This window comes from Anabrus simplex, chromosome 5 (genome assembly GCF_040414725.1).
Source record: "Anabrus simplex isolate iqAnaSimp1 chromosome 5, ASM4041472v1, whole genome shotgun sequence".
In the NCBI taxonomy this organism is placed as follows: domain Eukaryota; kingdom Metazoa; phylum Arthropoda; class Insecta; order Orthoptera; family Tettigoniidae; genus Anabrus; species Anabrus simplex.
The window spans coordinates 134,326,758-134,340,081 of NC_090269.1; the positions used below are offsets into that span (position 1 = coordinate 134,326,758).

At 41.8% G+C, this 13,324-nt stretch overlaps 1 protein-coding gene across 1 annotated transcript in view; it reads left to right on the forward strand.

Moving 5' to 3' along the window:
- Gad1 (glutamate decarboxylase) overlaps positions 1-13,324 on the forward strand; it is a 163,311-nt gene that overhangs the window by 59,981 nt on the left and 90,006 nt on the right. The window contains exons 4-5 of the mRNA XM_067148034.2: positions 3,187-3,266; positions 12,710-12,881. Coding sequence (XP_067004135.1) covers positions 3,187-3,266; positions 12,710-12,881 — 252 coding nt within the window. The remainder of the gene's footprint in view (positions 1-3,186; positions 3,267-12,709; positions 12,882-13,324) is intronic.

A 13,324-nucleotide genomic window follows, 5' to 3' on the forward strand; every position in this document is an offset into this window, starting at 1 on the left:
GACTGCTTCTTACATATCCATATTTCATTCTGGTTGTATACCTCGTTGATAGTCCCACATGCCGATATGATCAAATCGACAGTATCTCCATTAACCGGAAGAAATCTGAAGCAAAAATTGTTAATCCCACTCTTTGGTTTGAAATTTCAAGCAAGCAACCTGAGGAAGTGGATAAAGAAACGGGCGATGTAAGATGTAACTTTGGGCTGCGATGACTTGGGAGAAAGGAGACGAGCTGCTCGACTAAGTGGTATGTTCCGAGCTGTCAGTGGAGAGATGGCGTAGAATGTCATCAGTAGACGAATAAGTTTGAGTGGTGTTTTTAAAAGTGCGAAAGATCACAATATGAAGATAAATCTGGAATTCAAGAGGACAAATTGGCGCAAATATTCGTCTATAGGAAAGGGAAACAGGGACTGGAATAACTTAACAAGGGAGATGTTCAATAAATTTCCAATTACTTTGCAATCATTTAAGAAAAATCTAGGAAAACAACAGATAGGGAATCTGCCATCTGCCCTAAATGCAGATTAGTTGTGATTGATTGATTGATTGATTGATTGATTGATTGATTGATTGATTGATTGATTGATTGATTGATTGATTGATTGATTGATTGATTGATTGATTGATTGATTGATTGATTGATTGATTGATTGATTGATTGATTGATTGATTGATTGATTGATTGATTGATTGATTGATTGATTGATTGATTGATTGATTGATTGATTGATTGATTGATTGATTGATTGATTGATTGATTGATTCCATCATTGAGATTCTCGCCATGGCCTAACTACTATTGCCTGTTCACAATAATACGACCATGAGTCCTTCCAGAATATACGGGTTCAACGGATAAGTTACTCGCCCTTGGACCCCTTTATGCTTAAGAGGAATAGATGAGCTTCTGTCAGGTTTGAATACCTTACAACCAGTTTTAGAGACTAACAGACGATGAAGAGATACGCTATCTTGCTCAAAATTCCAGTAATCCTAGAATGGACATTATCTCCGTTAAGCGGAGGAAATCTGAAGCAGAGATTGTTAATCCCACTCTTCGGTTTGAAATGTCAAGCACGCAACCTGAGGACGTGGATAAAGAAAAGGAAGGGATGTACGAACCCGCGACATCATCTGTCTTAGACAAATATGAATGAAATCAGTCATTGGCTTCTTCTTTGGGTCGAGAGAGACAAGTTTTTGTTGACTGGAGAAAAAGAGACAATTTGGAGAAGAGCCTACAGGACACAATATAAGGCACAGTGTTTAGACATAGCCTTTGCTGCACAACAACTTAGTTACTGTATGTCTGAGACCACATTTTATGACAGAAGCCATTACTGCTATTACCTGTTCACAATGTCTTACTCTGTGTCTTGATAGCAAGCTCAGTTTGAGCCATATTGTTAAATAAATAACGTACATAAGTATTTTTATGTGTGTAATTAAAGTCATAACTACATGTTACATAATATCAGTGTCCTTTTTTTCTACAGCAGTCAGGCGATTTTCGTTGTCGATTCATTCTCTTAGAACAGAGGTGCTCCTACTGGGCATTCCGTCCCGCGGGCGCCCAGCACTGTAAGTGGGCGGACTGGCAGGCGATGAGCGCAGCGTACGCTGTTCAACCACAGTGACGTTGTGGCTACGTCACAGGCCGTGGAGGATGGGCGAAGTTTTCCCAGTCACTCTCGATCACTGCTGCGATACCCGAGTTGGAAATGGACGCAGAAAATAATGAAACAAAGAGGACAGGAATCCGCGTAATTTTCAATTTGAATACAATATTCAGCTTTCATGACGGTATTGTACTCCAACTAGACTTCCAGTTCATTCGATAGTGTTGAATATAATACGTTCGAGAAAGCTAAATATTCAAAATTTAAATTTGTAGCAATATAAATTATTTTTTGAGAATAAACTCTTCTTTCATAGCTGTAATCAAAAGGTACAAACCTCGCATTTGAACCGGAGTGGGCGGAACAAAAACGCCTGCGCGCGCGCGCGCGTGTGTGTGTGTACAAGGTGTGATAAAGTATTAGAGTGTTTTCCAGTGTGAACGATAATTTTCCTAAGTGTAAGAAGAGACAGGAATCACACGATATTTACAATCATTATAAAATATCAAAGCCATCTTATTAACAGTGCTAATGGTAGTAATTATTATAATTAATCATATACAGTCGTATAAGCACACTAACGTTTATTTTAAAACCGGTTTTCGAACTCTAAGGTCCATCATCAGTGTTGAAATTAGTTTCAATCATTTGATTTTACATGAGTGTGTTGTCACATTGAGTTTTAGAGAGTTGAGATCAACTGTAAATTAGGAAAAGAAAAAACAAGTGTAAAAGTATGCACACAATACATATGGCAAAGCAAAGCAAAGTCAAAGCAAAGTTAGCTCCGTACAGGCCATGAAGGCCCTTGGAGGAGTGGAAGGTAAAGGCTTCCACATCGTTAACCTCGGCACGTGATGGGGTAGAGTGATTAGCTCTACGCCCGGCCGCCTTTGCCCCCAGGAATTACCCTGGTACTCATTTTTGGTGTAGGCTGAGTGAACCTCAGGGCCATATGCACCTCCGGAAGTGGAAATCTCGTTTCTTAAATTTTACGACTTCATGGCAGGGATTCGAACCCACGTCCTTCCGCGCGAACCGAGCATGCCTTTACCACCTCAGTCAGGCAGCCCCTACACAATGCATATAGAACTTAATAATGATGTTGTAAAAAATATGACATTCCATAGGAAGGGCTGGATTATCCTCGTGCTCAGGCTGTTGATCTAGTATTAGACAAACGTTCAGCTTTAAGTGCGGGGCACGCTGGAAATACATGATAATACGTCACTTTAGGTTGTGAACAATGTGTTACTTGCGACTGTTTCATTTAAAATTTTATCAGGTTCCGTTATCTGCGCTGGGAATGTCTGAATGTTTTTGTGGATATTTAATTCAAATCCATAATTACATTTAACAATTGATTTCATGTCCTTTTCGATCCCTAAATATGTGTGATTATTGTTATAAATGTTCAGCAAAAGCTGAATATTAGTGTACTTTATTGTCTTGAAATCTTTGATTTAAGGCTTGGAGAGTCCTTCCTATATAAAACGTTTTGCAGTTGTCACAAGATATCCAAGATCATTCAAATCATTTCTAAACTCTGTTTCTGTTCTAGTGTCATTATTCGGTCAAGAGCTGCGCCGCCGTCTGCGGACTGGGAACTGACAACTGCGTCGAGGTGCCATCAGACGAGAGGTAAATAAGATCCTTCTGGTACAATCTTTCTATGCTTAAGCGATATTAGTTATCTCCAGGTCACTTGACGCCAATTAGCGCCCTGCAGGCCTAACTTCATTTTGGTCTAGGTTGTAAAGTTTTAAGTATTCTAGTTGGAAATGGGTATATCTTTGAAGCTGACGATTTATGCATTCCTTCTATGTATGTATCAGCCCAAATCAGTGTTTCTTTTCTTCTTTCTATCAGCGGCATATCGTGTTAAGGATGACACGATCACGTGAACACCCTCGTAATTCCAAATAATTGCAATGTACACGATATAGTATGATGAGAACAAGATTTTGTAAGTTGAGACCGTATTTACGAAGTTTTAAGTGCCGATTCACTTTCCATTTCCATTTGAATAACTCGCTCGCCAACTGGTCACGACCCCGTTTTGACCACAAAGTTGGGCGTATTTCATAGCTAGAACTTGAAGGACCGAGGTCGATAGCTGCAGTCGCTTAAGTGCGGCCAGTATCCAGTAATCGGGAGATAGTGGGTTCGAGCCCCACAGTCGGTAGCCCTGAAGATGTTTTTCCGTCGTTTCTCATTTTCACACCAGGCAAATGCTGGGGCTGTACCTTAATTAAGGGTACGGCCGCTTCCTTCCAATTCCTAGGCCATTCCTATCCCATCGTCGCCATAAGACCTATCTGTGTCGGTGCGACGTAAAGCAAATAGCAAAAAAAAAAAAAAAAAAAAAAAAAAAAAAAAACTTGAAGGGGCCAAGCTGTAGGTATGGCGAATATGAGCACAACCACAAAGTTGGGAGTATTGCATAGCTAGAGCTTGAAGGGGCCATGCTGTAGGTATGGCGAATATGCGCACAACCACAAAGTTGGACGTATTGCATAGCTAGAGCTTGAAGGAGCCTTGTTGTAGTATGGCGAATATGAGCACAACCACAAAGTTGGGCGTATTGCATATCTAGAGCTTGAAAGGGCCATGTTGTACTATGGCGAATATGAGCACAACCACAAAGTTGGGCGTATTGCATAGCTAGAGCTTGAAGGGGTCAGCCGTAGGTATGGCGAATATGAGCACAACCTAGAGTTGAAGGGGTCATGTTGTAGTATGGCGAATATGAGCACAATCACAAAGTTGGGCGTATTGCATAGCTAGAGCTTAAAGTGGCCATGCTGTAGGTATGGCGAATATGAGCACAATCGCAAAGCTGGGCGTATAGCATAGCTAGAACGTGAAAGGGCAATGCTGTAGGTATGGCGATTATGAGCACAATTTCTTGCGTGATCGCGGTCAGCTTGTCCGCTTCCAATGCCTTCTCCTAAAGTTATTTTCAAATCCCAAAGATGGCAGCATGAATCAGGTAGTCCTACGCCATGTTTTAGCCAAGTACTCAATCACCTAATAGATCGCAGTAGCAGCGATTAGGATTAGGGGGGGGGGGGTGCAAAAATGTATAGACAACAAAACTACCTGGGACTATGTGCTATAGCGGAGGGATGGAGGGGGTGGGGTGAGGACATAACAATTTGAGACAAAAGCTACAAAACGGTAGGCTTTATAATGCTCTCTGAGCGAATTTCGATAGAGTCGTAAAGGTTGAGTCTACCAACATAGAGAATAAAACTTTCACCAAGGGGACAATAATTACACGTGCATTACAATTAAATAGAAGTAAGGCGTGATTATACAATTAAAATATAATTTAGTATTTGACTACATACTAACAAAGTAACAGACACTAGATAGAACCACAGATACGTTCACTGAGTGTGACGAATGCGTGCGGTAAGCGGGTGAATCATAACTGTGTCAATGACCTTGGTAACAAAAATACACCCCTGATACCCTTCTTCACAGCATACACTTCACGCTGCTGCGCGAGTCTCCACTACTTGCTGGCGCGAGTCTCCACTACTTGCTGTGGCGCTGTACGAATCGGTTAGCCGCAACGAACATTTTGTGCGTATTTCCGCTGAGTATTTTTCTTAATAATTAAAGAAAGTGAAGGAAGTACTTAACTGAAAAAGCAACAGGGATTGTACATACTGCTTCTTTTATAATTTCTAGTTTCAGACGATTTTAAAAATAATTCTTAGTTTCTTCAGTCTTCCGAAACTTAAAATTTCAGGTTTCTGATATGGAAAAACAAATATTTTTCTTCACGAAGTGAGGGGAGAATGCCCCACCCCTCGAACCCCTCCCCCACCAATCGCCGCTACTGAATCGTTGAAGGAGAGCGATATGATTATTTCAGAATAATTGATTCTTTTAAGATATTATTTATTTCGCTTAAAATTTGTGTATATATCAGTATTTGTCCCCGAGCCAGAATTAATCAGAGCGATTAAAATCCCCGATGTGATCTGGAATCGACCATTCAGCGAAGGAGTCAGACTATTACTTTTATCATTATAATGTATGGGAAAATTCAACTTGATACTAGGCGGCACCTGAGCCTTTAAGAGATGAATAGTCATAGAAGCTTAAAATCGAGAATATACCCACCATGATGGTTCATACCGTGAAAATGAATGAGAAAATTACCGTTCCTGTAACTGTTATGTACAGGCATAAAACAGGTATTTTTGGGATATTTGGAAATTTGTGAAAAAATTATAATAAAAATCACCGTTATTTTTCGTCAAACAGTAAAATCACACAGAACTTTTAAAAAATTGTAAACTGTATTCCAAACAATTTTCGTTATATACCGGTTTTCGATACAGCGAATATTAACGGAGAAATCTGACTTTTAGTGCCTTGACCTCCTTAAAATTAAAAAGAACCCATGGCACTTCAGCCCTTGAAGGGCCTTGGCCTACCAAGCGACCGCTGCTCAGCCCGGAGGCCTGCAGATTACGAGGTGTCGAGCCGCACAACGAATCCTCTCGGCCGTTATTCTTGGCTTTCTAGACCGGGGCTGCTATCTTACCGTCAGATAGCTCCTCAATTCTAATCATGTAGGCTGAGTGGACCTCGAACCAGCCCTCAGGTCCAGGTAAAAATCCCTGACCTGGCCGGGAATCGAACCCGGGGCCTCCGGGTAAGAGGCACGCACGCTACCCCTTCACCACAGGCCGGCCCTCCTTAAAATTACTGACCGACTTTTTAATAATTATTGTTACCATTATAATTCATGAGACAACTCTACTTATTGCTAGGTGCGTTTTATAACGTGCTACTTTCAGTGCTTAAAACAATCAGTTGTCCAATTTCATTTTAAAACCCTTTCTGTGTCTGCTTCTGCATCCATAAGCACAACAGCCAGGCGAATTTTCCTCAAAATTTAGACCTCAGAAATGCGTAAATTCACTCACATTTCAAGACTAATAATACTAAATAATTCCCGTGTTTAATAAACACATATTTTTGATACTATTAATGTTAAAATAGGTAGCATACACTTCACTGAAATTGCATAGAGTGATCTTACCATGTGCGGAATACGGTTGAATCAACTGGCGAGATATTTGGCTAAAAGATGGCAGAGCCAATCGAATGAAGGACTCGTTGGCCACACTGTGCATATAGCGTCTTACTAATAAAAATTCCTTATACAGCTGTTCAACAGTTGTATACTTATATATTGAACAACCTCTGTTGCATATTATTCTAACTAATAAACGTGGTATACCCATTGTATTACTATATTGCACGTATACACTGGTTCCAAGGTGTAGGAATCTCTTCCTGCAGTTCACTGACGTATTTCTTCACGTTCACCGCCTTTATGATCGCTGTTACTGGTTATCCACGAGCAAAACTTTCCGAAAATTCGCGTGGTAGCACGAATAAACTTAGTATATCGTAAAGGCCGCGAAGATCAGCCGAATCATCTTGTATCTCTTAACAAAGAAAGAAAAGTTACGATAGAATGTTCGAATAAACAAGAATAGAGTACTAATACACATATTTCAGTGGTATATAATTCTCATTAGTAATAATGAGGTCACTAATAATAATTACTAACCTCATTCCGCGCCCATGTACAAAGTGCTCTGAGAACTTGAAGTTCGCACGATGTAGAGCCACCCCTTGGATCTTTTGTTAAGTCATTTCTGACTGTGTTAATAACGATTCGAGCATAGTCCTTCGTAAATCGATATTTATTTTACGGGAGTTTCTAGCCTCCATACTAGATGGTCTATGTCTTCTGTGTTTAAAATATCGCGGAAATCATCAACGTTATTGTCTATTCTTTCAAAGTGTGTTCAGTGATCAATGGGTAAGTCGGATATTGCACCACGATTATATTACTGCAGACAGTAAAGTAAACTGGTCACTCGTTGCTTCTTTTTCGTCACTCGCTGCTATACAACGCTTATACAAGGTTTATTAATAACAGATTGTACATAAACGATGTATAAACCTTGCTTTCGGCAAGATGGATCACTTCCCCACTACCATCGCGATGTAAGAGTTCACATCGATGCAGCTTATCCAAACACATGGATTGGACGAAGGGATAGCATTGAATGCCCTCCGCGTTCCGTAGACCACACGCCAATGGACTTCTTTCCATGGGGACACCTCAAGGACAGGGTTCATCGCACAAAACCAAGATCAATTAATGCATTGAAATTGGAAATTGAATGAAAGTGTCGCGAAATTCCAAATGTACTGTTTCGTGACGTCTGCGTGTCCATTGGTTCGCGTTATCAGCGTTGTCTGGATAATAACGGTAATCAATTTGAACATTTGCGAACATGATTCTGTAATTCAAACCCTCAGACTTGTCTCCATGTCCACAAATACTGACTTTACAGTCCTTCTAAGTGTTAGTACATTATTTTGAGACATCGTGTGTTTCGTGTTTATTGAAGAATCCCTATAATTCTTTCAAGGCCTCGAAACCTCTTACGACTGGTAATTACCTGGCACACTTGCCAATTTGAGATATGATATTGTGTGGCACAGAAATATGTCACGGCGCAGTTTAAAAGAAAGTGAAGTAATTAATCGTAATAAATCAGGTATGTGAGGTACCAAAGTCGACGCCGCAGACAGGTGGAAAGCAGGCGCTCACTTGGCCTCCTTCTATCCAACATACAGCCATCACTGGTACCAAGGCAGAACCGGCTTTCGTCGGAAAACACAACGGACCTCCACTCCATCCTCCAATGAGCTCTCTCTGGACAGCACTGAAATCGCAGACGGCGGTGGCTTGCGATATGCACGCTCAAAGCTTTCCTTCAAGTTACCGATTTCGAACTGTTCGCTGCGTCACTGTGACGCCAAGTGCTCCTCGAATTGCTGCTGCAGACACAGATCGCTGCGCCACAGCCATACGCCGAATACGGCGGTCCTCCCTGTCGGTGGTGCCTCAGGGACGTCCGGAGCCCGGTCTTCTTACGAGCGTACCTTCTCGTGATCATTGCTGCCAGCACACATGCACAGTGGAGACATTCCTGCCAAGTCTTTCTGCAATAGCGCAAAAGGAAAATCCATCTTCACGTAGCCCTATTATACGGCCTCGTTCAACCGCAGTGATCTGTTGGTACTGGTCTCTTTGTCGTCGTAAAGGCATTCTTGACCCACTCACAGTCATTCCGTCCAACGCTCTCGCACAGTGCAGCCCGTATTTAAAGCAAACCTGACGTGCAAATTCATGTGGCCGCTACTAGCGCCGCCGTACTAATGCGATTTGCGTGATATTGAATCGACGTCATCTTTCAGATGTATAAACGCGCCTACGAACGTTCGTTAATCTAGGCGTTGCCTACGAGATACGCAAGGCCGGGAAATACAGCACACTTGACTCGTCCTCGAGATACTTCCGGCAAGTGCCGCTAGAGTTCTCTTTACAGTTCTGTCTCGCCCTCTCATTACAACACCTTCGAATATGAAAAACTATAAAAATTCATTAAAACTAGTAATTTCAGAAGGCAGAAAACAGATATGAGATCAAAGATAGACCAAGAGCACTTGTTTGACTTATTTTCTACAACGTATTTCTTACAATATGCATAAACGAAATAAGTAATTCACGAAAGAAGCAGAGAAATCTGATAGCGAGTTTGTCACTTACTACCGATTCCTTTAATTGTGCCTCAGAATATCCGATAAGCGGATCGAGATTGCGGTCATAAATAACTTTGGGTTTAATCACCCTTTATCCAATTATCAGCGACCCAATCTTTTCCTCCGCACATCTGATATTTTGACATTCGTACTGATGCCGCTGTTTGGTGAGCGATGTTATGCCCGTTACGCAAATATTTAGCGTCATTTCACCGCATCTCTCTTTTATCTTCCCGTAAAATTAAATTTGTGTTCGCCTCTGTGGTGTAGTGGTTAGTGTGATTAGCTGTCACCCCCGGAGGTCCGGGTACGATTCCCGACCCTGCCACGAAATTTGAAAAGTGGTACGAGGGCTGGAACGGGGTCCACTCAGCCTCGGGAGGTCAACTGAGTAAAGGTGGGTTCGATTACCACCTCAGCCATCCTCGAAGTGGTTTTCCGTGATTTCCCACTTCTGCAGGCAAATGCCAGGATGCAGGATGCCAGGCCACGGTCGCTTCCTTCCCTCTTCCCTGCCTGTCCTTTCCAGCCTTCCCATCCCTCCACAAGGGTCCTGTTTAGCATAGCAGGTGAGGCTGCCTGGGCGAGGTACTGTTCATCCTCCCAGCTGTATCCCCCGACCCTAAGTCTGGTGCTCCAGGACACTACCCTTGTGCGGTAGAGGTGGGATCCCTCGTTGAGTCCGAGGGAAAAACCGACCCTGGAGGGTAAACGGATGAAGAAAGAAGAAGAAAATTAAATTCGTTCTAACAGGAATAAAGCTCCTAAATGACCAATTTTAACATGCTTTTCAATTTGGTTTGCTTTTTGGTCAAGTTCAGATACCGTAAAACTTTTTTTTTCTGATTTCATTACCCGTATCCTACTTCTCAATTTATAGATTATTTTCTGTAATCTGGTATTTAATTTTCTCATCCGTATATTTTTTAGATTTAACAGAGATACTCGTAGACTTTCCTTGATATAGAAACGAGACTGTTTGTTTGTGGCTGACGTATGAAGATATGGTATGTTCCTCGTTATCTGAATCGGAACTTTTACTAAATTTTGATGGCAATGCATCATTTTTGGGAGCTGTGGGCTTCCTGCTTTTGACATTTTCCTGTTTGTGAACAGGATACACAATGAAAACAGAAGGAAATTTGATTGATGTGCTTACACTGAACTCTGTTTTATGAGAAGAATTGCTAGGTACATACAGAGATCCTACTATATCACTTTGCCTAGAAATAGTTTGCTTCCGTTTCTCCCTTAAACCGCACTCGGAAGGGAAACTATGGAACGTCAATTTTCATGCTTTTTTAGTGTCATCAGAAATAAGGGAGGTACACAAAAGTGCACCTTCTTCTCAATCTCACAGACACTCACCCACAGAAACAATTTTCACAATAAATTGCACAAAATCAACACAGCATCACAATTACTCCGCATATCACAATGTTAAAGTCCGTCAAGAACAGATCGGAAACCTGACATCTAGCGGCCAAACCGTGAACACGGTCGGGCCGTTTCTTCAGCGACAAATTAGTAGCTATGTCCCGGCCTTGTATATCTCGTAGGCAACGATCTAGGACAACCCCTTCTTGGTGTTTGGATACTTTTTCCGCGAGTGTATTTTGCTAATAGCTCCGTGCAAATGAGATTATGACTTCACGTTAATAGACCTATTATCGAAATACATTGCGTACTTATCATAATTAACACAAATTCTACATTTATTCAAACAAAACGCTGGATTAAAATGTATAAATGCTAAATGTACAAAACAAAATGTAAAATTTCTGATTTTAAAACACTAAAAGTCACCCCCGCGCATGATAATCCGTGCAGCCAGGGTTTCCAAAATCTCACTCGTTGCAAACGAGGCCCAGAGTTTCTGTGCACCGTGCATCGGTCCTACTCGGCTATACTCGGACCAGCGTTCTGTCTCGGGGCGACTCGGCTCGGATGGTGAGCACTGCAGAGCGAGTGAGGAAGGGGGAGACAGGCGGTGCGAGGGAGACTGGCGTAGGGAGAGAGACAGCGCTGTTGCTAAAACTCGAGGAGTGGGGGTCTGCACTCATACCTAGAGAAGTCGTCTTTTACACCTTGAACCACGCAATGCACCGGCACATGCACTCTGAGAGGTCCTGCGTGTAGCTGTGGTGACTCTTTCTAGTGTTTGTAATACGCTGAGGCTAGACTTGGGTAAGGATGGGTCCAAGCCTACATGTTTTCTACTATACTAGCGTTCAACCGAGCATCGGTAAATTTCTTCTAGAAGTGTGGAACTGTTTATTTCCTGCTATTTGCTTTACGTCGCACCGACACAGATAATAATAATGATAATAATAATGTCTGCCTGTTAGGTCATCAGCCCAGAGGCTGGTTGGATCCTCAAATAGCACCATCAAAGGCTATGCAGTTATAAGGAAACCGCAAAAACCAATGGCAGCACCAAAATAAGGCGTACTAGGCAAGACGAGGAGTGAGGTAGTTTGCCATTGCTTTCCTCACTGGGTCAGAAAGTGCTATTGCAGCACGACTGATCCTATGAGCAACACCTTTCATAACACTCAGATGCACTAGTCGTGCTCTGAATATCACTACTCAGCACCAGCCACACCCCAGCAGCTTCCATATTGTCACAGCCATGGATGAGACTGGGACTTCGGTGGAAGCTACACTTTACTCTGGCCTGTGCCAAGAGATGGATAAAAAAGTACTGTATCCATCAAGAAATGGCAGCAGGCAAAATAATAATAATAATAATAAGAAGAAGAAGAATAAGAATAAGAGTAAGAATATGTTTTATTTATTCTGGCAAAGTTAGAGATGTACTCCCTTTCTTATACTTAACTAGTGTTAACCTAGAACACTTAATAATAACTACTGATGATCATAATATGATAATGTTAACAATAGAAACATTAATAGTATTAATGAAAGTAGCCACACTGGGAGAGGAAAGGCCTAGGAATGGGACGGAAGCGGCCGAGGCCTTAATTAATGTACAGCCCGAGCATTTGCCTGGTGTGAAAATGGGGAAACCACGGAAAACCATCTTCAGGGCTGCCGACAGCAGGGTTCGAACCCACTATCTCCCGGATGCGAGCTCACAACTGCGCGCCGCTAACCGCACGGCCAACTCGCCCGGTTCGTGGAACTGTACCAACCGCTAAGTCATGTATCTGAGGGTGAGTGGACCCCTATTCTAGACCTCCAGTCTTAAATTTGTGTGTGTGGCAGAGCCCGGAATCGACTTTAGGCCAAGCAGACGGTAAGCTATCATTCGACTCACTGACCAAGGAACTTGTGTATCATGTCCTCTTCCTTCTCGCTACACATGAAAATGCCATCTCCACACATTTCCACGTTACCGATTTGTATTCTACTTATTGTTTACGATATACCAAGTACAGTAAATGCATGCCTTGCTCTTGTGTGTGCAGGGGCCGCATGATACCATCGGAGCTGGAGAGGCTCATCTTGGAGCGGAAATCACGAGGTCACATCCCCTTCTTCGTGAATGCCACCGCTGGGACCACCGTGCTGGGAGCCTTCGATCCTCTCGAGCCCATCGCCGACATATGTCAGAAGTACAAGCTGTGGATGCACGTCGATGTAAGTACCAGCACTCAGAGCACTACGCAGTTTGCGTCACGTGGCCTTCCTTAGTCCTGTCCTCTCCCATCGCCGTCCTAACACCTATTTGTCTCACTGTGACGTAACATCAATACGTTTTTCTTATATTTAAACCATTTGTTTTCAGTTCCAACCCAGTTCATTTATAACTGATAGGTTCTTCAATGTGTCGAAACTATGGAAAAATAAAATTTAGAAAATACCTGAGAAAGAAAGCAAATAACAGATTCTATCTCTAAAAGGAACAAGTTAATAAAAAAGAGATGTTTCGTTCTTCAAAGGACATCATATTCTATTAAATTACACACTTTTTAATAACTTATGAATTGATTAATAATATTAATTGTCAATAATATCAATAAATTCATAAGTTATTTAATAATAATAATAATAATAATAATAATAATAATAATAATAATAAT